Raw genomic sequence first — 24,635 nt, forward strand, 5'->3', positions numbered from 1 at the left:
CAGACGATAAGGACGCAACAAAAAATCCCTTTCGTGCCAATGAGTCTTTTACCTACTTCTCCTTCATGCTGTAGAGACTTGATACCCAGACCAGACTCTGTGTTATTGATTTCTCAACGTCTAGGGACTCAATTCTCCAAGCATTTATAGAATATCCTCGGTTGGAATCTAAAATCGTCAATCGTTCAAAGTGCTGTACGATTGTTTAAGAGAAATGCTGATATGTACTTCACTTTAATCTTTCGTGTTACAGGAATTTGATAAGCACTTGGCTAAGCCAAATGGCGTTGTATTTTATATGGACGGATCTAAATTAGACAGGAAAATAGGTTTTTGGGTTTAATCTGAAAATAAAGATTTACAGCTCTCATTCGGGCTGTTGGATCACTGTATTTTGTATATAAAGCGGAAGTGATGACTTACAGCGAAATCTTCTTCGACAGTCAAGTAGCGCTAAAATTGTGAAGTCGCTTGCTGGAAATGACACAAAGTTGTCGGACACAAGCATCCATAGGCATCCGGGAGTTCCATGTGTGAAGTGCAAACTGCTCCTAAATGAGGATATCTTAAGAAAGGCCAATCTTAGATGGGGGAAGGAACACACTTGTGATACTCCAAGACAGATATGGTCTGAATACTATCGTAGGAGTTCCGAAGGTCTTATATCGTTCAAAGAGCCTTTATAACCAAAATCTTTGCGGCTATTACAGGACACTGGCTAAGCGGCAGGCACGCTGATCGGCTGGGCTTACGAGAGGTTAAGGAAACCATGTCCGTCTTTAAGAACTTCTCCAGTCTTAAGTCTGTCGATGTCAAAGCATTCTTGCTGTTATTAAAAAAATAGTGGCCAGGAATGAGACAACCCTTTTTCGGTATTTCAACGGACTCTATGGGCAAAGTGTGTCCCACCCCAGGACAACCACTCTAACCTAACATGTTAAAGATCTAGACACCTCCTTTGTATTGTGGCCATGTTCGCCACTTAACTAATTGTATATAATAATATTTATATTTATAATGTTTTGATTTCTTTTCTTATTATACAGCTGTTTTTGACGTTTTCTCTCTGTTTTTTGTTTTGTTTGTAATATGTTAATTAAAAATCATTGAATTCATATACATACATACATACATACATACATACATACACTGACTTAAGTATAGTAAGTAGGTATATGAGTTTGTTTGAAATCATTAAGTAACATTAAGAGTGGGGGCAGATGCGAACGATTCATACCACATTTACAACAAACGAACAAAGGCAAATGGAAATCTATATAAGTCATAAGCAATATACATTTAAAAATTATTTTGTTGAAAATCACAAAAGCACAATCAACATATCTCTGTTTTAGTGCGAATATGTTCGAGGTGTTTTACAAACACTAACCAACCGCTCTTTTAACTCCAAATTAGTCAAATTATTAAAATTTACAATATTTATTTTTAAGTATTGTTTAGTTATTTTGGGAATCAAACCAAACGAATTTATTTAGAACTTTTATTTATAATTTTTTGTGTGAAGTGTTTTTTTTTTAAGTGAGCTTTAATTTAAAAAACGCAACAAAGATGAGACCTCCAGCGCAATATGGTGAAGACATTACAACAGCACAAGATGCTGAGGATGCCGCACAAACATTGGGTCCAATGATGATATGTACACGTTTAGCTGGACGTGCGATTATCCGTGTTGTTGGACGGTGTAATGATGCACAAGAGAATGAGAATTTAGGTATGTTTTCAGTTTTTTTTTTTAAAGTTCGAAAAAAAGTTCTGAATTTTTTTGTGTTTTTATGCAAATAATTTTTTATTATGCTTAACCAGTTGCATAGTTTAAGACTTATACATACTTTTTTTGGGAAAATCTTTTGTGTAATGTTTAAAAATAAATGCAAAAAATTAAATAAATTTACTTGCATGTTTGTCCGTTAATGTGATTAATTTTAATTTTATTAATTTAATGTAAAGTGAACGGTGTTAAGGATGTACAATCGCCAGGGAAATTTTGGATAAAAAGCTTGATGTTTTTTTATATAAAAACTTTCACTAAATTTAAATAAATACTGAAAATTTTAGAGGTGGGGGGCAGGGTGCACGATTATTTAAATAAATAAATGACTTCAAAAAGTAGGCATATTTAACATTGGTTTTATGGGAAAACGGGGAAAATGATAGATGGATGATATTTTTTCATAGATTTCTCCAAAACTAGTCGGTGGAAATTAAAAAAAAAAAAAAAAAACAAAACAAAAAAAAAGGGTTGTGACGGACTAATTTAGATGTATGAGCACGGGAAACAAATTTAAAAAAATATATATTTTTTCAATTTTGATGGTGAATTCTGTTATAATTTGACGATATAAGACGAAAAGTAAGAATAAAATTTTTCGATATCTGGGATCATTTTCAAAATAGCGAAAGTTGGAAATTTTGTTTGATTATTTAGCTTTCAATATTTAAAAAAACCAAGGTAAATATCGAAAAATTTTATTTTTATTTGTCGTCTACATTCATGAAGTTATAAAAAAATTCATCATCAAAGTTGAAAATAAGATAAAAATAATTTTAACCACACATTTGTTTTTTTTTTAACAAATCACTAAAATATCAGAGCTTGATTTTCTAGCAAAAGCTTTTCTAGCGTATTTTTGATTCCAGTATTTTAGTTTTCTTATATAGTATTTTAGTATTTTTATTCGTTACCTTGTGAAGAATCATAATTTAATATCATATTTTCAAAATATGCATTGAGTCAAATTTATTGAACAAAATCAATATTGATGATATAATTGATGAAAACGACATGTTTAAAATGTAGATAGTAATTTTATTGGTATTATTACATTGTGACAATAAAATTTTTATGAAAGATATAAGTTTGTATTTTTTAATCGAAAAAAGAAGGGAACGGACGTGTAAAAAAGGGCCTCCAAATTGATGGTTGCCTAGGGCCCCATTCAGGGTTAATCCGGCCCTGATATTTTGACTTTTCTCAACGATACTTCGAAATTCCTTCCATAAAAAGCATAAAATTATAAAAAAAATTTTAGGATTTATACGTCTAGATTCAGAAGCGGATCTAGATATAAATTTAAAAAAAAACGGAGGAATGAAGAGTCATGCAGACAACACTATCTAGTAGACCTGGATTTCACTCACGCCATTCTTGCATCTCTATGTAAGATTTGAATGTGGGGAAGGGGTCACGAACCCCCAAGACTCAAAAACTAATGATTTTTGTTGAATTTTTTCTAATTATTCTATAACAAATTCATTATCTTTACTAACTTTTATGAATTCGTCGTAAAACATCGTAACTCGAATACGTTTCAATATTTTTCGCATTTGAGTCAATAGTAAACTACGATAGTTCAAAGTCCTTTGATCATAATAAATACAGTTTTGGGTCCTATTGCGGGGCTCAATTTTAAAATATTTCATTTTAAAATTGTGATTTTTATTACAGTACTTTATGGGAGAACTCACAATAATGTTAATTGTACACAAAATTAATCGGTGATTGAACTTGAAAAAAGTTTTCATCATGAAGAAAATTTATCACAGATTTTGTTTATGAAAAAAAAATAAACATTACCTTACGGCATTTTCCAAAAAGAAAACATTAAAAAAACTTTGGTTTTTGACGCTTTTACGATATTTTTAGAGCATTTTATTGCATTTACATCATACAAATTGCCCAGCTAAAACGCCTGGGTCTAGAAGCATGAAATTTTGCACAAACATTCCTTAAATGACGTAAGTGTGCACTACGAAAGGATTTTTGGAAATGCATCCCCTAATGGATTAAAATGAGTGTTGAAAGTATGTTTTGTAAAACTTAGTCAATTTTTAAGTTGGGTATGGATATGGGGTATGGGTATGGAGGTTAGCGGGCCATGCTTGAGCATCGGGCCTCGAAGCAATGGTTCAGAGCACCTAGCCAAATAGACCCTTGTACTCTATCCCCGCTATGCTTTTCAGTGGCTATTATAACCAACTGATGTACTGAAACCCAGGATTTGCCTAGCGCTGAGTTTCCTAATTTCTTCTGGTTCGACTATGGCCGGAATATACCATTTCCTTCGCTGCTGTATGAGCGCCGGGCAGTAACAGAGAAAGTGGATCAATGTTTCGTCTGAATTTTCTCCGCATCTGTCACACGCGGGAGATTGTCTTTTTCCAATCTAATGTTGGAACTTGTTCAGGTTATCATGCCCTGTGAGTAACTCTACGATGACTCTAATATCAACTCTGTTTAGTTTCAAGATCTCCTCGGCTCTGTTACCGAGCGAGTATCCTTCACCCAACAGGCTTTTGGCGAATCGCCCTCCCTCGTAGCTGGTCCATGCCTTTAATTGTTGGTTTTTCAGATTATCTCCTAATCTGTTAAGACCTTCTTGGTATGGCATCCTCGCAAGCTTTTCTTGAGTGGGAGCCATGGTGGTTCCCAGTTTGGCCAGCTTGTCTGCTCTCTCATTACCGTTCCAATCAGAGTGTCCAGAGTTTTTAAGTTACAAATTTAAAAAATAATATATGTGCTCTTGATCTGAGAAAATAGTGTACTGTAACACTTTTTCATGAAAATTCATTCTTTAAGGGGGGGGGGGGTTCTTTTATCTCCTATTAATAGGAGATAAAAGCTTTTATTAAACTCCGCCAATTTTTTGTATACATGTATGTATTTAAAATTTAAAGTTACTCAACGAAGCGAGTGAATAACTACTAGTTTTTATGTATGAATGCGGAGTTTAGCTTTATGAAATCAATAAATGCACTAACTTTATTAATTTTAAAAAGATTGAAATTAATTTATGAAAATTATGCTTATTTAATGCAAACTAAATTAAAAATGAATACATAATAATTATTACAATAGTTTTTTAATTATGTAATACTTATAACTTATGTATTAATTAATTTTATTTTAAAATCGCATAATACACTTTAGTATGAAATGCTTTTTAATTATGAGAATTCTTAATTTGTGAAGTGAAAGAATTATATTTTTTGTACCAACAAGATTTATGTGCTTATGTAAATCAGAATAATTAGATTTAGCACTTGTTCTATTTTTATTTTTTTTTTTTTGAGGGGATTAACAAGTATGCCGCCCCGCAGGTATGCGTCATTGTATTTTTTATTTTATTAAAAAGATGGTTTTATAGAGAAACCACTAGCCTTAAAAATGAGAAAATGAGTGTATACTCATAAAATTTGATCTTATGGAGGTTCATTCGCTGCCAATGCTAATTAAAAAATTTGGAAAACGGTTGATCCTGCAGGTCATCCCTGTAACTTCCCGCTAAGTATTGACTCATATCTTCTCAAAAATTTCATAGACGTTTGATAAAACACTATTTTTTAAATTTTCAAATCGCGATAACTTTAGAATGAATAAACCGATTTTCACGCGGTTGGTGACATTCGACGCAGTTTTTGAAGCTTCATGAAGAATCTTTAAGTTTCAATTGATAGAACAAAAAATTTTGAGGTTATTCCGAAAAAACGCCTTTTTGGGTTTTCTTTCGTCAACGATAACTCACGAACGAATCAACCGATTTTGACCGGACTGGTGGTGATCGACGTGGTTTTTTGATGTTGAGAGCTGATTAGTTTTTGGAATTGATCGATACAGCCGTTTAAAAGTTATTAAAAAAAACCACTTAAAAAAAGCAATTCTCGAAATCTATCGGTTCGAATCGGTCCAAATAGGCCTCAAAATCTAAGTTTGGTCAAGTCCTTTCGAATGGCACCAACCGCGATCAAATCGGACAAGCCGTTCAAAAGTTATGAGAGGTTTACATACATCCACACACACACACACACACACACACACATCCACACACACACACACACTCATACATACATACAGCCATACAGACACTCTCGCGGAAGTAGTCAGGGAAGCTTCCTGACACCTTAAAACGTCGAGATCTGATGAAAACTCGATTTTGGCAAAACGGGGTGAAAACAATAACTTCCCTATTTTCTTAGCGGGAAGTTAAAAACTTGTGATTGAAATATGGTGAAATTAGTTAAAATGAATTTAATTAATTAGATTATTTTATATTTTCACTTGCAAACATCATTCAATAATCACGTAATCAAACTATTTTTAATTAGCTAGTGCATTTAAAAAATAAAATATAAAATTACTAGAGTGATACCCACCCGCTTCGCTGGATCTAAAAGTAAAAATTAATAAAGATTGCTCCCGCTTATCCCTTTTCTATAACACTCGAAATAATGGCAAGGATTGTTTTACACAGGTAAAATATATGTATGGTTTTCTATTTTTTTAAATGTATAATAGTCGTATTATTGATTGAGTATATCAGAGAAGATGGCTTTGAAATATTTTATATTGACTATTTTTACAGAAATCTATAATTTATGGTAAATGCCAAATTAAATTAAATTTTTTTATTTATTTTTTAATATGTCTTTATAAATTATAGTTCATGTGTTATTCTGATATATCCTGTACAGTTTCATTAAAAACAATTCGCTAGTTTAAGCGTGAAAGCGTAACAAACAAACAAACATGCTTACTTTCGCATTTATAATATATAGAGATGTAGAGGTTATGATTTACAAAGTTAAAGAATATTTAACGCGCGTGAGCAAGTCTTTATCACGCTCTTAAATATTTTCGAACGCTTTACACGAGTGATGCCGGATTATATAAAAAAAAATCTATAAACTAATATATTTTTATAGAAATTTATTTTCGTTTTGTTAAAAAGCGGAAGTAAAAAAAAAAAACATATATGTATAAAATGAGTGTAACAATTCAAGGTAAATGATTTGATATTTTTATATTTGTACAAAAATAGAGATTTTATTTTTACGCTTTTCAATGTGAATTCCTCTCTTGATTTTATTATAATTTTATTTCAATGATTGAATGATTTCTGTGATGTGACACACACACACGGACTAAACTGACAGACTTTTGACGGTCAATTAAAACGAAACAATATATATTATCATGATTTTATTTTTTCCTGTTTCACCCATAAATAGATATAAAATAATAAATAATTTTTAATGAAAAAATAAAAATAAAAATACAATTAAAAAAAATTGAAAAATTATGATTATTTTTTAATAATTTGTGAAAACTGCTGTTAAGTGGGTTAATTTTTGGAGGGTTCGATATGTAATTGCAACAAGAAAGAAAAGGGTAAACATTTATTTAAAAAATTTATTCAGTTTGCGATTAAAAGTTTCAAACAAAAGTTGCTTGTTTTAGAAAACAAAAACTTCTTTCTTTTTGACTTTTATCATATTTTATAGCCAGAGACGGATTAACCATTAGGAAGAGTAGTCAACTGTTGTCAATCTTTAGTCACGAGACGACAGACTTGCTGATGCGTTTTGAACATGCGTCAAATATTTCGCTAGTTTAATATTCTTAAACTTTATTAATCATAACCTCTACATAATTTTATATAAATTTATTTTTGAATGCACGAGATAATTAAAAATACTTTGATTACATTATTATTGAATGATGTTTGAAAGTGAAAATATATTTTATAATTTACTGAGTACAACTTATATTAAACTGAGGAAGTACATGAAAATTTCCGAAGTTAATATTTTTTTACTTACACCTTTACTCTCGTGATAAGAGAAATTCTCACAGTTTCAGAAGGATTTCAAAAAAAATTTTTTAATAGGTTAAACAAATCCGAAAAATTTATATTTCGAAAATAGATACATTTTACGAAAAATAGAAAGAGTTTCAACCACATATACCAATTGAAATACTTAAAACGGGCTAATGAACATGTCACTCCAGTGATCTATCATCTTTAATTAATTATTTTAAGACGTATAAAATCGCTTATATATAGCAATTAATTATATTGGCCCTGAAATTTATATAGTTTGTATTCAAACCTCATAATCAAATTTAACTTTATAAAAATAATAATTAATTTTAATTTGAAAATATGTATATCCTTTTGTTAGACACTCGCTAATCTTTAAAAATTACGCACTAAAATTATATTAATCCTCTTTAAATTTAACAATATACCTTACCTTGGTGTTTGTCCAGGTGTTTGAATGTTATCTTATTAGATAAATTCACACGATTTTGTAAATATATTTAGGGCAATTTACGTTTTATAATTATTTATAATAAATATAAACAAAGAAACATGCGCCTTTGTTTATAAACAGACGAATTAAATTTAATAATATTAAACGGGGAGCCCGTCACAGTAAAACTGCACTTAACGGATTTCGAAATTTCGCATCTGAATTAATACTATTTATCGATAGGTACAATATGGACTAGGTGTGCCAGAGTTTATCCTGGCAGAAATATTTTTAATAATTACAAGTATTTTGCACTTTCATGGAAATTAATTTGTAAGAGATAATTTTATTGCAAATTTTATCTATTTTCAGAAAAATTTGGTGTGACTGTTCTTATCGTGACAGAAAGGTTTGTCACACCGGTTTTTAATATACAAAGCAGGGTTCGAAAATATCCGATATATATCAAAATTTTGATTTTTTAAAAAAACTAAAATGTTTTAAAGGTTTTATTTACTTAGGCACTTCAAATCAGACAAATGAAACCAAAACATAAAATATTCTTCTAGATCAGGCAAAATCAATTACAAATAATAAAATTTTTATAAATAAAAATCAACTTTAAAACAAAATACAATTTTATAAATTGTTATCAGTCAATGGTCATGTCTACACTTAGGCAACAAAAAAATAAACATTACAATTAATAACTTTAGAGTATAATCAGTCTTTTAATTATCAAATCAGTCATCAGTCATTCGTAATAAACTGTTAATTATCAAATAAAAAATTAAAAAATGTCGTTTCATAATTGTGCTTGGTTTGACTGCAAGGAAGATAAAGCTAGATCATCTTCCTATTCTGAATCTTACTTAAACTTACTCTTTAGTAACGAACTTTTTCTGACACGACACGATTTGAGCTTAGTATTAGTAGGTTTTAACTCTACTCCAATGCCATCAAAATTTGGGAAGTAGAAATACGGTAACAAACGCCAAAAATTACTAAATAATATTAAATTTTTTTAAATCATTTTTGTATTGATATATATCATAAAAATTCACGTGATATATATCATGATATATACCGGATATATATCATGATATATATCCATTGATATATATCATGATATATATCCATTGATATATATCCTCGAACCCTGATACAAAGTCAATAAAATTTTACCCTTATAGCAGAATTAATTTTTTTTTTTAAATTTGTTCGTTTTGAGTCCTACTTTCGAAATATCTCGATATGACAGCTCAAAACTTGTCCAAAATATCTGTCACCACAGTAAAAAATTAAAAAAATCCAGGCAAAAAATATTTCTACCAGAATTAATCTTGGCACACCTAATCCATATTATACCTATCGTTAAATAACATTGATTCATGTGCGAAATTTCGAAAGTCGTGTAAGTGCAGTTTTAGTGTCACAGGCTCCATGCCTATTAAGGCCGTTGTACAATTGAAGACTTTATGATATTGGTATAGAGAAGATAAGAGATATTATAGACTAAAAATACAGTGAAATTCGCTTATAGTGACAAAGATGTTTGATTTTTGTTTACGGATTGAAATATATGTTTTTTTTTTTTTTATTAAGTATTCTGTTATAAATCATAAACAAATAATGAAAGTAAAAATTGTACAAAAAAAACTTCTTGAATTGAATATGCGTGTGTGATTATTACTTGCTTATAATTATTACATTTTTTTATTTTTTTTTATTTTAAAAGACGCCATTTATAAGTAATAATTTACAGGATGTCCAGATATAGCAAAGCATATCACTTCCTATAATTTTAAAGAAAATGTCTGTCTTTCAATGTTCTCATAATTGTTCAATTTACTTCTCTGATGGATTGCAAAAATAATTTCTAAGATTCTTTTTAAAATACAACTCAAAATACAACTATTTTGCAATTCAAAGTGACGGTAGTGCCAGTCACGTTTTGTTCTGTAGTATCAGCAAAGATTTATTTTCCTACTTTTGATTCTGAATTACTAAGGTTTTTTATTTTCTTATTTTCCAATAATTTGACCCCAGATACAATTTAAAATAATAAATTTTGCATAAAAGAAGATTTTCGAAGTTTAAAAACACTCTCGAACGCAACTTACTCTAGCATGTAATGTCAGTCACATTTACATTTTCTAAAATAAATCATTTTTTACTACAGAGAGATAAATGTAGAATCAACCAAACAAATTATACTTAAACTTAAACCGTTATCATAGTATTCAAAATATAACGGAAAATAAAACGTATTTTGGGTCAAATGTAGTGTCAGTCACATATGGAATCACCCATGTCTCGCACGTAACCGAATATAAATGAATATTATATAAATTCGCCGGTGTTTCAGCTAATAGCCATACAATAAAATATGAAACGTAATTCCTTTTACACCCTGTACCCATACTTTTAAATTAATATAAAAATTATTATAATACTATTATTTACAATATTAATGATGAAATAAAGCCTCATTTTTTTTTTGTAAATTTATGTCATTTCAAAATTTTTGTGGATTTATTTTATAGCCTATAATTAATTATAATTGATATATAACTGATTATACGTAAATGTTATGTATATTGCCTATATTAAATACATTGAATATTAATTCATCATGATGGGAGTGATTTTCTTTATTAAAAAACGTGATATTCATTGTAAAAAGGACATATATATATAAAGTAAAGGTTTTTTATAAAATATTGTTTCAATATAAAAATATTAATACGTATCCAAAGGAGGGTAATCGAGTAAATCGCCTCCTAAAAGTGTAACTTTTTTTTAAGTACCTAAATAATTCACACCAAAAGAGAAAAAAGTTCTTCTTTACTAAGATAATTATGATCTTTTCAATAAATTTGCAAAAAAAAAAAAGTAATTAACTGTGATCCTCCATACTAACTTAAGGATGTACGAGCGTCAGGGTAATTTTAGATAAATGGCTTGATCTTTTTTTTATATAAACTTGGATTTAGTCTAAATCAATTCTGAAAATTTTAGGGGAATTTCTTCGGTTATTTAAATGAATAACTGACTTCAAAAGTCAACATATTTAACATTGGTTTTAATGGAAAACGGTAGATGGATGAAATGTTTTCATAGATTTCTCCAAAAAAAAGTTGGTGGAAATTAAAAAAAGAAAATTATTTAAAGATAAAACCTTAAGGATGTATGAGCATGACAACAATGTTTGATTTAAAGGCTCAAAATTTGTTTGTAGGTAGTCTTTTACTCAAAGAATATGTGGTTAAAATTTCAGCTTAGGTATCCGTGCAAATTTTTAAGAAAAAAGTCATTAAAAATCGATATAAAATACATTGGCTCTTATGGAGGAATCTCAAAAAACGACATATTTTGGAAGTTTTTGATAATTTTCATTTGGAATGAATGAAAACAAATTTTAAAAAAAACTTTTTAATAGAAAGTAAACATATAAGCAATGAATTAGAAAAGAAAAAAACTAAGTGTCACCGTCCATATAAGGGATGTAAGAGCAGGATAGATTAAGGGTTGAAATTATTTTTATCTTATTTTCAACTTTGATGATGAATTTTGTTATAACTTCATGAATGTAGACGAAAAATAAGAATAAAATTTTTCGATATGTGTCTTGGTTTTCGAAATATCGAAAGCTAAATAATTAAACAAAATTTTCAATTTTCGATATTTTGAAAATTAATCCAGATATCGAAAAATTTTATTCTTACTTTTCGTCTTATATCGTCAAGTAATAATATAAATTTATCATCAAAATTGAAAATATCTATTTTTAAATTTGTGCCCCCACTACCATGCTCATACATCCTTAAGGAATTAATGAAAACAAACAAAACCCGTTGTGCCCGACTAATTAAGGATGTATGTTTAATGGTGAATTCTGTTATAACTTGACAATATAAGCGAAAAGTAAGAATACAATTTTTCGATTTCTGGATACATTCTTGAAGTTATAACAAAATCCACCATAAAAATTGAAAATAAGCTACAAATAATTTCAACCACAAGTCTAAACTTACCTTGGCGCTCGTACTACCTTAATTCAGTATGGAAAGAAATATCCGAAATACAGATAAACTTTGGCAAATCGTTTCCATATATCTCTTACATTATTATTAAAGGCTTTGCGACTAAAATAATTTTTTGTAGATCCGCGCATGTAAAAGATCCAATTTGAGTACGTATATATCGTATATATTGTTTGTTGTATTATAATGACCTTTTAATACCAAATATGGCGTTGTTAAGGTAAACCAGATGTTTAATAATATTGCTGTTTTAAGTATAAAATAATTTTCGTTGAGTCACCACTCATTGCATTCGATTCACTTGTCCTATGTTCGTTCATTTGTTTTACTTTGCTTAATGTCGTCATAAATAACAATCGTGTATTGCAAAATGTTTCAGAGGTAAAATTCTTTGAAAATATACTAACTGGAAATGGCAACAGAGTGAGAACCACCTCTCCAAGATGATTGACAAGGATAAGAAATTCAACAGTATGCCATTTAATAAATACTAGCAGCCAAAAACGGCGTTACTCGGGTTAAAATACATTTATTCTATTCTATTAGCTTTTTCTTAGAAAATCGTTAAATTTAATAAAATTTATAGCCAGACAGAATATTTTAGTATAAATAACTTACTTTTAACAATAAAACCTTTTAAAAAACACTAAACTTGGTTGAAATTAAAAGATTTAAATTTCAGAAGAAGGTCCACAAAGTTCATGTTCGGTTCTGGCTTGATAGTTCTACTGGTTGTCGAGAGATGGTACTAACAGCTCTCGGCGGTCAGTTTAAAGTTGATCATGATTATAGATGTCGGTTTAAATAAACTTTCTAGATCATTTCTAGAACTTAACAGTAAATATTGAAGTAGCTGATGTCCGTCAATACAATCATGCGCATTGAATACCATACTCTGTTATTGTGTTTCTCTGTCAGAATATTTTAGTGTTGTCTTTGTTAATCTTCTCTGTGATGCAAAAATGTACAAACTTGGTACACATTGGGCCTATCTAGTAATAGATGATCTAAGGGTAAAAAAAACTCGTCAGCAACCGCGTTCTGCACTTGTCAAATATTCTTTAACATTGTAAATCGTAACCTCTACATAATTTTATATAAATTTATTTTTTAATGCACTAGCTAATTAAAAATAGTTTGATTAATTTGACTAATTTCATGATATTTCTATCACAAGTTTCTTTAATTTAATGAGTACGACTTATATTAAACAATCGAAAGTACATGAACAAGCCCGACAATTTTCTAAGTTAATATTTTTGCTTACACCTTACAATTGTGATGAGAGAAATTCTTACAATTTTTAAAGGATTTGAAAAAAATATATTTCCAAAAACTGTTGATCGATTGAAAAAATCTGAATAAAGATAAAAAAAAAAAGTTTAAACCTCATATACCATTCCAAAAATAAAAGTTATATAAGTTTTAAATCGAGCATGAGCAAAATGCTTATTAACGCGAGTACTGACGGGTTAAAAATACTTTTTTATTCGTGGCAGACAGAGGCCCTCAACCCCTTAAAATGGGTTTTCCCAGTAGCAATGATTGTCTGCTCCGGAAGTCATCTTAGGCAGGTAACAAATTCTCCGTGCCGGTGATCAATCGTGACTATTCGTGTTTAATCCAACTTTATAAAGTTAAACAGTATCAGATATTATTTTTAAAAGAATTTCCGATAAAAATAAAACACATATTTTTTTATTGTGTGTAGAACTGCAATAGATATTTAAAATAAAATAAATTCTCTCGTAACAACAAGAAACAAGATGTCCGTTGCTTCCTCAATGAAATTCAGTGTATTTTTTATACAATTAAGTAATACCTGCTTAAGTATAATATAATTTTTGCATTTCTAATTCATTAAAGCATATTATTTATTCAGATTGAAAGTAAGAGTGTTTTTTGTTACTACTTCTTGTATTTTTATTATAAATTAATAATTTGAATTGATTAAAATTACTTTATAAAAGGAAAGTAAAGAATTATGTATACCTTGCTTGTTGTAGTCAGTTCGTAATAACTACGGAACTATATTATTTTGTTGTTTACGCTTCTTTAATTAGCCACGATTCACAATTTTTATACCATGTATATATGAAATATATCATCGTATATTAAGTTTAGTCCCAAGTTTGTAACGCTTAAAAATATTGGAAAAATATTTATGAAATTGATCGTTTTGAAAACGGCTATAGATATCGAAATTGTTCACTCTACATTTTTTTCAGGAAAAGAATTTTCCAATAACTTTTGTTTGAAATTTTTTTTTATAAAATCAATTAGTTTCAAGATATTATTAATTAGCATACAAATATATTTTTGACCGTTTTTCCCGATTTTTGGGAAGATGGCTGAAGATATCAAAATTTTTGATCCCACATTTTTTTTATTGAATAAAATTTCCGACAATTTTTGTTTGAAACTATTTTTCATAAAGTTGATATTTTAAAGGTGCATATCTCTTACCATTTAGAATCTAAATTATCTATTATAGAAACTCGAAGAACTAATGTCCAATCTTATGTTAGAATACATGATGTCCCCCAGTCAAACTCTGTTACTTTTGTTTAAGTTATTTTTAACCGACTTCAAACCAAAAAAAAGGAGGTTCTCAATTCGACTGTATTTTTTATTTATTTTTTTTTTATGTTTGTTACCTCAGAACTTCTGAGTGAACCGATTTTGATGATTCTATTTGAAAGCTGGTGCTTCACGTGTGGTCCCATTTCATTTTGGTCTAGTTCTGATAACCACATCCATGAGAAAACCATAATAGACTTAAATTTGCATTCATTATGCACGACAAGAGGACGAATAACTCAATATTACGTCAATCGATTTCGATGATTCTTTTTTAGTGACAAATTAGTTAGTACACTTCAGATTCACTAAAAATCACGAAATAAAAAAAACTTTTGGCTAAAAGCTCGTTTTGTAGTTAACCAATCAAAATAAAAAAAACTTTTAACAAAAAGAAAACCGACTTCAAAAGAAAAACTTTTCCAAAACAAATTAATATGCACTAAAAAGTAAAAAAATAACGATAATATAATGTAGTTAAAATTATTGTTTTTTTTTTGGAGTCGGTGTCAGCCAAGCTAATGTAGAAAACTGTTCTGTCAGAGCTGTTTCCTTGGCTGACACCGACTCCAAAAAAAACAATAATTTTAACTGTATTATATTATCGTTATTTTTTTACTTTTTAGTGCATATTAATTTGTTTTAGAAAAGTTTTTCTTTTGAAGTCGGTTTTGTTTTTGTTAAAAGTTTTTTTTATTTTGATTGGTTAACTACAAAACGAGCTTTTTAGCCATTAAAGATTAGAAATGACACACGCAGTCTATCTAGTCTTTTTTTTTATGTAAAAACGGAATAATCTTTAAAATATTATTTTTATTTATATCGAAATTTCGTTTAAAACTATTAAAAATTGGAGCATTTAAAATAAATTTAATTATTTCCTATTTACTTGATTGCCGGGTGTATACACTTAGTACTTACACACATACCTTCATATTCTATTTACAGAATACAAGGCGCAATCTATTTTTAAATCTAAGAAACGACGAACTAACGTTTTATCCCCCCATTTAATACAGAAATATAAAACACACATGTTTTCATTATTAGATTAGAGATAGTGAATGAAATATTTAAAAAAAAATCTTTATATTTATCAAATATTATAACCAAAGTGTCTCTTATTTATTAAAAAATTTATTTAAATATGGCTTCTGCGGTTACTCGAGTTATTCATAGATGTGAAGATGCCCAAGAAACTGAAAAATTAGGTAATATTGTTTTATTGAACGATTTATATTTTTTAATTCAATAACTCTTATATAATAAAACCAAGCTATCATAAATAAGCCTGACTAGGACCTTTACCTGCCGTAACCCTGTACCCGTGGCTAAAAGCAACAAACAACAACAAATTTCGTAGAAAAGTTGTGGAAAAAAATCAAAAGTTCTTAAATTAATATTAGGAGAACCGTGTATTAACAAATTGTAATCTATAAATATATAGGAGACTTTCTATAGATATAGATAGATAGATAGATAGTCACTCATCACGATATCTCTGGAACTATAAGACCTAGAGACTTGAAATTTGGCAGGAATATTCCTTTTGCCAAGTAGAGGTCAGCTAAGAACGGATTTTACGAAATTCCACCCACAAGGGGGGTTGCGGGGGTGTTCATGAATAAAAAATTCATATTTTTCAATTATGGCTTTTAATAGTTCAAAACTTGGTCAGAATGTTTTAAATTACATTTAGAAATTTTTTTAACCTTCGGAGGGTAGAAAGGTGTAGCGAGAAAGTGGGAAGGAAATATCGAATATTTACAAATATACCTAAGTGGGGTATCAAATAAAAGAGCATGACGTGTACATTACAAAACTGTTATCCAACGCAAGGAAATGTGGAGGGAGGGGTGCAAGTGGGGATGTTGCCCAGCAAAGCGGGCGGGTAACAGCTAGTTATGTATACATCTAGAATATTAGGATCTGTAATAACTAATAAGTTTCCCTAATAAACTTATTATTTAAATTTATGATATTTTTTCATTCAAATTATTTGTCTAACGTGTTTTGTCTTAAGCGGTACATTTTTAGACCGTTAGTATATTTTCGCACGGATCTAATAATTATAGTAGGGATGTAGTATAAAGTCCTACTTTAGACGAGGGGGTGTATCACTCAGGGGGGAAGCAATGTGTCTACTTTTGATTGGCTACAGCTCTCATTTGCGGGAAATTCAAATAGAACGATAATACTTCGTGTGTTTTAGATTTTAATTTTCAATATCCATGGTTTTAGATTGCCTCAAGCAATATGCCTGCTTTTGATTGGCTGCGGCTGTTCGCACTCTCAATTGCTGGAAAATTTAGATGGGTAATGAATTCTGCGTATGTTGAAGATTGGTCATTAGATCAAAATTTAAGATAATTAGGTTCAAGACGATTATATATGTCTAACTTCAACAACTCTCTTGTGCGAGGTCTACGAAGTTTAGGTTGTATGACATCTATATACAGAGTATCCAAAAAATACAAATTAGTAGGAGAACTAATCAGGATATTATAAAACATATATTAGCCTGATCGAGAAAACTATTTTTTTACATCAGAAATTTAAAGAAACTAGGGTCTTTATTATTTTTAAATTGTAAACTCTTTTGAGTTTTTTTGACTTTTTAAAACTTTAACAAAATACGCCAAAACTAGTTGCGACCTTTTACTTTTCAATTGTTATAAACAAATTAAGGGTAAAAAATTAACAATTTTTTTTTCTGCTCAACAAAAGGTCGTAATCATATTTTATTTTTATCAAAATGCTGTGTTGTTCATAGAATACACAATTTTGTTTTGTTTTGTTTTGTTTTTTTTTTATGTCTCACGTATTTTGCAATTGTTTAAACAAATTAACTAATTTGTTTATAAGGGATTTGCGACTTTCTATGGTACTTTTAGAATTTCCCACTCAACATAAGGATTAATTAAAAACTAGCAATATATTAATAATATCCCGACTTCTTAGCTGTATGCATACTTTTGGAACACCCGATATTTGTTAAACTAGAAATATTACTTACATTCGAAAATTTTATCAAATGAGCATCATTCATCGTTTTATATTAAACATATACAAACAGATGTCAGCACTTTTTATTTATTATACCTTGCATATATGTAATATGCAAGGTATACTAAGTTTAGTACCAAGTTTGTAATGCTTAAAAATGTTGATATTACCAACAAAATTTTGGTATAGGTGTTCATAAAATTACCTAATTAATCCATTTCCGGTTGTCCGTCCGTCTGTGAGCACGATAACTCAAAAACTAAAAAAGATATCAAGCTGAAATTACAGCTTACTCAGGACGTAAAAAATGAAGTCGAGTTCGTAAATGAGCAACATAGGTCTCAATTGGGTCTTGACCTATGGGTACGTAGGACCCATCTTGTAAACCGATAGAGATAGAACATAAGTTTAAATACAAAAAATGTTCCTTATAAAAAAATAAACAACTATTGTTTGAAAGATTTTTTCGTAAACATTACTGTTTGTTTTCACTTATTTTTTCCATAATTTTATTAAGATTGTGACTTATTATTATTAAATAAATTTTAAAAAATGTTTAGGATTTCTTCAATAAGATAGATCATTATGTATTAGTTTTTAGAATTATTGTATCACCATTAATATTCTAAAAAAATGCATACATTATTTTATTTGAGAAAATTCTGAAATTCGACTTTGTTATCGTATTATTACGAAAATTTTTATAATTAAATCTCACAATCTAGTTATAGTCTAAGATCCCAATTAGGATCGACCTTCACCCATCTGTTTACCGGATGAAAGTTATTTTTTATGAAATATAAAATGTTAACAAATATCCCTGCAATGGGTTGCCTATAAAAATGTGGTCCAGACTACTTTTAGTGAAAATATCAAGAGTAAAATTTTTAGACATTTTTCACTGACTTGCATATCTTACGAATTTTGATCTACTCGAAAGTAAAAGCCATAAAGAATATGCAGCAGCTATGTTGTTTGCCTTTTTTCGTTCACTATTATCGCATTTATACAAGTTGAAAATAGTAATTACGTGCATCTGTTAATTCATTGACTCGCATGTCTAAATAAAGATAATTTTGTTACAATTACGGTGGCATATGATTGGCCACAAAATATTGGTCAAAAATAATGTTTACAAGCTTTCCAAATTTTGATATTTATATTAAAAATGGTCTGGACCATATTTTTTAAGGCAACCCGTTACAGGAATATTTGTTAATATTTACATTTCATAAAAAATAACTTTCATTCGGTAAACAGATGGGTGAAGGTCGACCCTAATTCAGATCTTGTACTATTATAGATTTTAAACTTTCGTTTGTTTGTGGGCGGCCGGCCAATTACGAAAACGAACATCAACCAACAACGGAACTAATCAGGCAATTTTAGCTCCAAGCTTTTTCATATTGTGTTTACCTCGGACGTTAAAGGATACCTGGTAACATCAAAATTTGTTTATTATTAACATATAATTTTGGATTTCATTTATAGGCCGCAAGAAATTAATCTCGCAGCCATTTCTCGATAAAATAATAAGAGTAATATTATTTGTATGAACAAATATTATACTCAAAATCGGTATGTAAGACGTATTTAAAGTAAGAACTTCAACATACCGTTTGTGAGAGTAACAAAAAATACACAACTAAATAAAATGAGACAGAAACTACAAGCGAAATACCATTTGGTTGGTGGCGCCTTACCACGGGTTAGATATAAACTACTAAACTTTTCAGTGTTTATTTTAAAAATAAAATAACATCTGTACATTTTAAATTGAAACTAACATGATATGATTAATAATATTAAGACAACTTATTCAGTAAAATATAGTTTATAAAAACCTAAAAAAATATCAACCTAATTTAATAAATAAATATAGGAGAGTGATGAATTTTAAAAATTTATCATTAAAAAAAATACAAAGTTCTTGACATAGTATTACTTAACCCCCTTTAGCTTTAGTGTAGAAAACGAACGAATTTTTTTTTGTATTTGGAAAAAGACCTTTAAATTAGTTTGAGAAACTTCTTCACTCCCTTTTTCGGGATCCGAGCCATGATATGTCCCCAAGTTCTCGTAACGTATTAAGAACAATAAATTTGGATGAAAATACCAATCTGAGGGCTTTTGAGGTCGCTGAATTCGGTTGTAACAATGACAAATGTGAATACTTTCAAGCTTTTTCAGTTCAGATTGGAAAACTATTGCTATTTTCCGACCGTCATTTTGAATTTTCTTTTTTTAATGGTCAGATTCGAATTCAGCGACTTTGAAAACATTCAAATTAATGATATATATTTTTAATAGATTTTTTTTAATCAAGTACCTAAGAATTGAATTTTCTGGACCCTCTGGCCCCAAAAGCTCTCAAAATGTTACTTATTTCAATACTTATTTACTTTTTTAAAATACGTTTCCCGCAAAAGGGAGTAAGGAAGGGTCACAAACTAATCAAAGGAGCTTTTTCTAAATGCAATTACGAAACATTATAATCCGCGTTAGATTAAAATCCGTTCATTATCCAATAAACTTTCACTTTACATTACGGACTTTCCTTTCATGTTCTACGGCCGCAAAAATTTAATCTCGCAGCCATTTTCTCGATAAACTAATAAGAGTTAAAAAAATTTTTATAACAAATATCTTATAGTAGTTAAAATGTTTGTAAAATGTATTTACGGTATGAACTTCAACATACCATTTGTGCGAGGAACAAAAATAAAATTAAAGTCATATATTAATGGCCTTGCTTCACAGTGTATGAAATATTTACTTACAAAATGTATACCCTCCATGAAATAACTGTAACTGTTTGTGTGTGTTAACTGTACAGAATTTATTTATAAACTCTAACCAAACATTTAATAAAAAAATTCGCAAGAATTAAACAAATTTTGTTTTTATTTCTAAAAAAAAATCTATAATAATGGCTTCTTCTGTTACAAAAATAATTCAAAGATGTGAAAATGGCCAAGAAACTCACGATCTAGGTAATTTTATTTGATTTTCTCTGAAGTATTCACAAAAATATTTTGTACAAAAGTTGAACAGTATTATTGTAAATTACCATGGTTTCATTGTTCAAATAAAAACCTGCATAATTTAATAGGAGATAATACTGATGTCGAATTGGTCATATTACCCATAAAAATGCCAAACTAGACTTGATACCAAGACAAAATTTGAATGTGATGTGAAATTTATTGAAAAACGAAGAATTTATAAGCCATCAAAGATTGCATTTAAAGGTTGTCCATCTCTTTTCGGCAAAACAAATTTTTTTATGAAATCTCTATAGCGATACCGACGTATGACGTCACTAGTGAGTATTTTTGTTTAATTAGGAATTTTAAACGTTCATATCTTGCATACTAGTAAACTATTCGTGAGGTGAGAATTCTTCATCTGAAGCAGGGTTCGAAAATATCCGATATTTATTATAAATATCAAAATATCGGATATTTTGATATATATCCGATATATATCAAAATTTCGATATTAAAAAAAACTAAAATGTTTTAAAGATTTTATTTACTTAGGCACTTCAAATCAGACAAATGAAACCAAAACATAAAATCAATTAAAAATAAATCAACTTTAAAACAAAAAACAATTTAAAAATTGTTATCAGTCAATGGTCATACCTACACTTAGGCAACAAAACAATAAACATTACAAATAATAACTTTAGAGTATAATCAGTCTTAATTATCAAATCAGTCATCAGTCATTCGTAATAAACTGTTAATTATCAAATAAATAAATAAAAATGTCGTTTCATAATTGTGCTTGGTTTGACTGCAAGGAAGATAAAGCTAGATCATCTTCCTATTCTGAATCTTACTTAAACTTACTCTTTAGTAACGAACTTTTTCTGACACGACCCGATTTGGGCTTAGTATTAGTAGGTTTTAACCCTACTCCAATGCCATCAAAATTTGGGAAGTAGAAATACGGTAACAAACGCCAAAAGTTACTAAATAATATTTAATTTTTTTAAATCATTTTTGTATTGATATATATCATAAAAATTCATGTGCTATATATCGGATATATATCATGATATATATCCTAGAACCCTGATCTGAAGTGATAAAAAATATTTAGCCCGATCCTCTCTCTATTTGTTGTTTAGACTAAACTTACAAGCTTACTAAAATTTTCTTTTTTTTTTTATTTACAGATTTATCCGAATGTCAATTAATGCAAGTACCAGATGCTGTTTATCATTTAATGCGTCATACCGATTTAAAAACATGTGATTTAAGTGGTAATGTTATTACAAAAATTCCACCAAAATTTACAGTAAATTTCAATCATATAACGGATTTAAATTTATCACATAATCAAATGTCTAAATTACCAGATGAAATTGTGGATTTAGGTGAATTACAACGATTGGATATCTCATATAATTCATATATTGCATTACCAAGTTCCATCTTTAAAATACCAAAATTAGAACAATTAAATGCTAGTAATAATCATATTTTAGGTAAGTTCAACCATCACTTACTTCTTTTTTTGTTTAATATTGATAACTGGGAGTTACAACTCGCCAAGTGGCGATAATAATTCGTACTAATTAAAATCGGAAGAAAACCCGAATTCAGTAGTTACAATTTCGGCCAATCAGATGGCCATACTTATACTTATCATTTTTTAAGGCCAATAAAAATATTCAAATTCAAATCAGATAAATCCCGCCAATATGCGATAAAAATTTGTACTATTAAGCAGGAAGTGGACCGCTTTTTCTGTAGTTCCAATAGTATTAAAAGAAAAAATTTTAAAAACACAAAATTTTAAACAGTGGTATTACCTTTGCGAAAAATCATACAATTTGGAATCTCAATAGTTTATTTGATACTTGTACTTCATTAGTTTTGGAAATTGGAATCTATTGCTCAATAAATTAACCCCCTGCCCCTGCTTATGAAAATTTCCTGCAATACATTTTCAATGAGTGTATTTTCGGGTCCATTCTATGAACAATTGAGTCTGCTTAATATTATTTACACATGTTATAGCCCTAGAGCCCGTGGCAGTAAAACTCATTTACACGGATTTCGAAATTTCGCACATGACTCAATACTTAGGTACAATATGGACTAGGTGTGCCAGGGTTTATAATGGCAGAAATATTTTTTGCCATGATTTTTTTACTTTTTATTGGTGTAACAGATATTTTGGTCAAATTTTGAGCTGTCACACTGATATTTTTCGAAAATATAACTCAAAACGAACAAATAAAAAAAAAAGTAATTCTGCGATAAGGATAAAATTTTATTGGCTTTATATATTGAAAATCGGTGTGACAAATTTTCTGCCACGATAAGAGCAGTCACATCAAATTTTCCTGAAAATAGATAAAATTTGTAATAAAATGGTCTCTTATTAATTAATTTCCATGAAAGTGCAAAATACTTGTAATTATTAAAAATATAAAAAATATTTATTCCAGGATAAACCCTGGCACACCTAGTCCATATTGTACCTATCGTTAAATAGTATTGATTCATTTGCGAAATTTCGAAATCCGTGTAAGTGCAGTTTTACTGTCACGGCCTCCCCGCTTATTATTCATTTAAAAAAATTCTCCTTCAAGATTTCCCAAATAATTAAAATTTATATGTTTCAATCTTTTTTGTTATTTGTTCCAGAAATTGAAGTTGAAAAAATAGAAGGCGCACCATCCTTGCAAATCTTGGATGTTAGCCATAATCCATTAACACCAACTTGTCATAATAAATTAAGTAATGTTACCAAAATTCGAATGGTAATATCACCACGTCAAAAAGAAGAATGGGACGATGAAGAATATGACGATGACCAAGTATAAAATTTACAAAAAAAAGTCTGAATCATGTGCTTAAAATATTTTTATAATAATTATAAGAATAATTCTCTTAAATTCTTTTATAACTTCTGGTGATATTATGATTTTTTTTTTTTTGAATGTTGTTAACACTGATATTATTTTGTACTTAATTAATTTTAATGAAAAATTTGTTTTTGTATTATGTAAGAAGAGGCTTAGTAAGTTTATGATGCTATCAAATATTATTCATTTCTTATATGTCGCTGAAACCCTTAAAAAATAAAATAAAACAAAGAAAAATATTTTTAATATCAATGAAAAAACTGGCTTTATTGGAAAGATAATTTTAAGCCATTATTTTTTAGCGAATTTCCGAAGGAAATGTAGCTATTACTTTTGTACTGATGATGCAAAAATGACCAAAGCGCCAAATACAAAATTTTGAATTTTTTTAAAATAAAATGGGGAATAACTTCAAATTTTTTCAGCTGAATGTATAGAATGAAATTATTTAGCATTAAAACGACTAGTCATTATGTCTTTTGTTCTAATCAAATTCTCTGCAAAAGTTATCTACGAAATGTTTCACATAAATCGAAAACAAGTTGCAATCGCAACTAATTTTGACGGAGTGGAATTAAACTGATAAAAGTAGATAACTGAATAGTTTATTATTACTAGTCTTTTTTGTTCTAAGTTAGCATGAATGTTAAACCAGAATGAACTCTAAATCGTATGAAGCGTGCAATTAATCGATTTACGATTTCTCGCAGATCTATTTCGAATCATTTAAGTTTTTTGTTGTTATTACAAAAACATTCGAAAAAACAAGGTAAACAAATTTTTTCATTCATTTTAGTTTATCCAGTTAAATGACTGCTTTATGATCTAAAAATTATTATTCGATCGAAAAAGATCCAATTTCATTTAAATTTTGGAAACAAATAATGGCAAACTAAATACAAATTCTTGGTTTCCGTTTAGAGTTCAATTTCTGAATACATTCTTGCAGTTTTATTCGTAAAATGATACGATCTGAGGTGGTTTAGTTTTTAATGTAAAATAATTTAAAGGTAAAAAATGATTGTGACTTGTAATTTTTTTTAGAGTAGCTAATTTAGATCATG

The 24,635-nt window shown here is 28.9% G+C and overlaps 1 protein-coding gene across 1 annotated transcript; it reads left to right on the top strand.

The window, feature by feature from the left end:
• Nucleotides 1-1,296: 1,296 nt before the first annotated feature.
• Nucleotides 1,297-23,780, top strand: LOC123291784 (malignant fibrous histiocytoma-amplified sequence 1 homolog). The gene is made up of 3 exons (XM_044872203.1): nt 1,297-1,732; nt 21,871-22,182; nt 23,351-23,780. The coding sequence occupies exons 1-3, from the start codon at nt 1,570-1,572 to the stop codon at nt 23,527-23,529; spliced, it is 654 nt and encodes a 217-aa protein (XP_044728138.1). The 5' UTR covers nt 1,297-1,569; the 3' UTR covers nt 23,530-23,780.
• Nucleotides 23,781-24,635: the final 855 nt, after the last annotated feature.

This window comes from Chrysoperla carnea, chromosome 2, assembly GCF_905475395.1.
Source record: "Chrysoperla carnea chromosome 2, inChrCarn1.1, whole genome shotgun sequence".
Lineage (NCBI taxonomy): Eukaryota > Metazoa > Arthropoda > Insecta > Neuroptera > Chrysopidae > Chrysoperla > Chrysoperla carnea.

Coding starts and splice junctions, on each gene's coding strand:
- LOC123291784 (XM_044872203.1), top strand. CDS start 1,570: ATGAGACCTCCAGCGCAATATGGTGAAGACATTACAACAGCACAAGAT. Junction 1,733..21,870: donor ACAAGAGAATGAGAATTTAG/GTATGTTTTCAG, acceptor TTTTATTTACAG/ATTTATCCGAATGTCAATTA. Junction 22,183..23,350: donor TAGTAATAATCATATTTTAG/GTAAGTTCAACC, acceptor TATTTGTTCCAG/AAATTGAAGTTGAAAAAATA.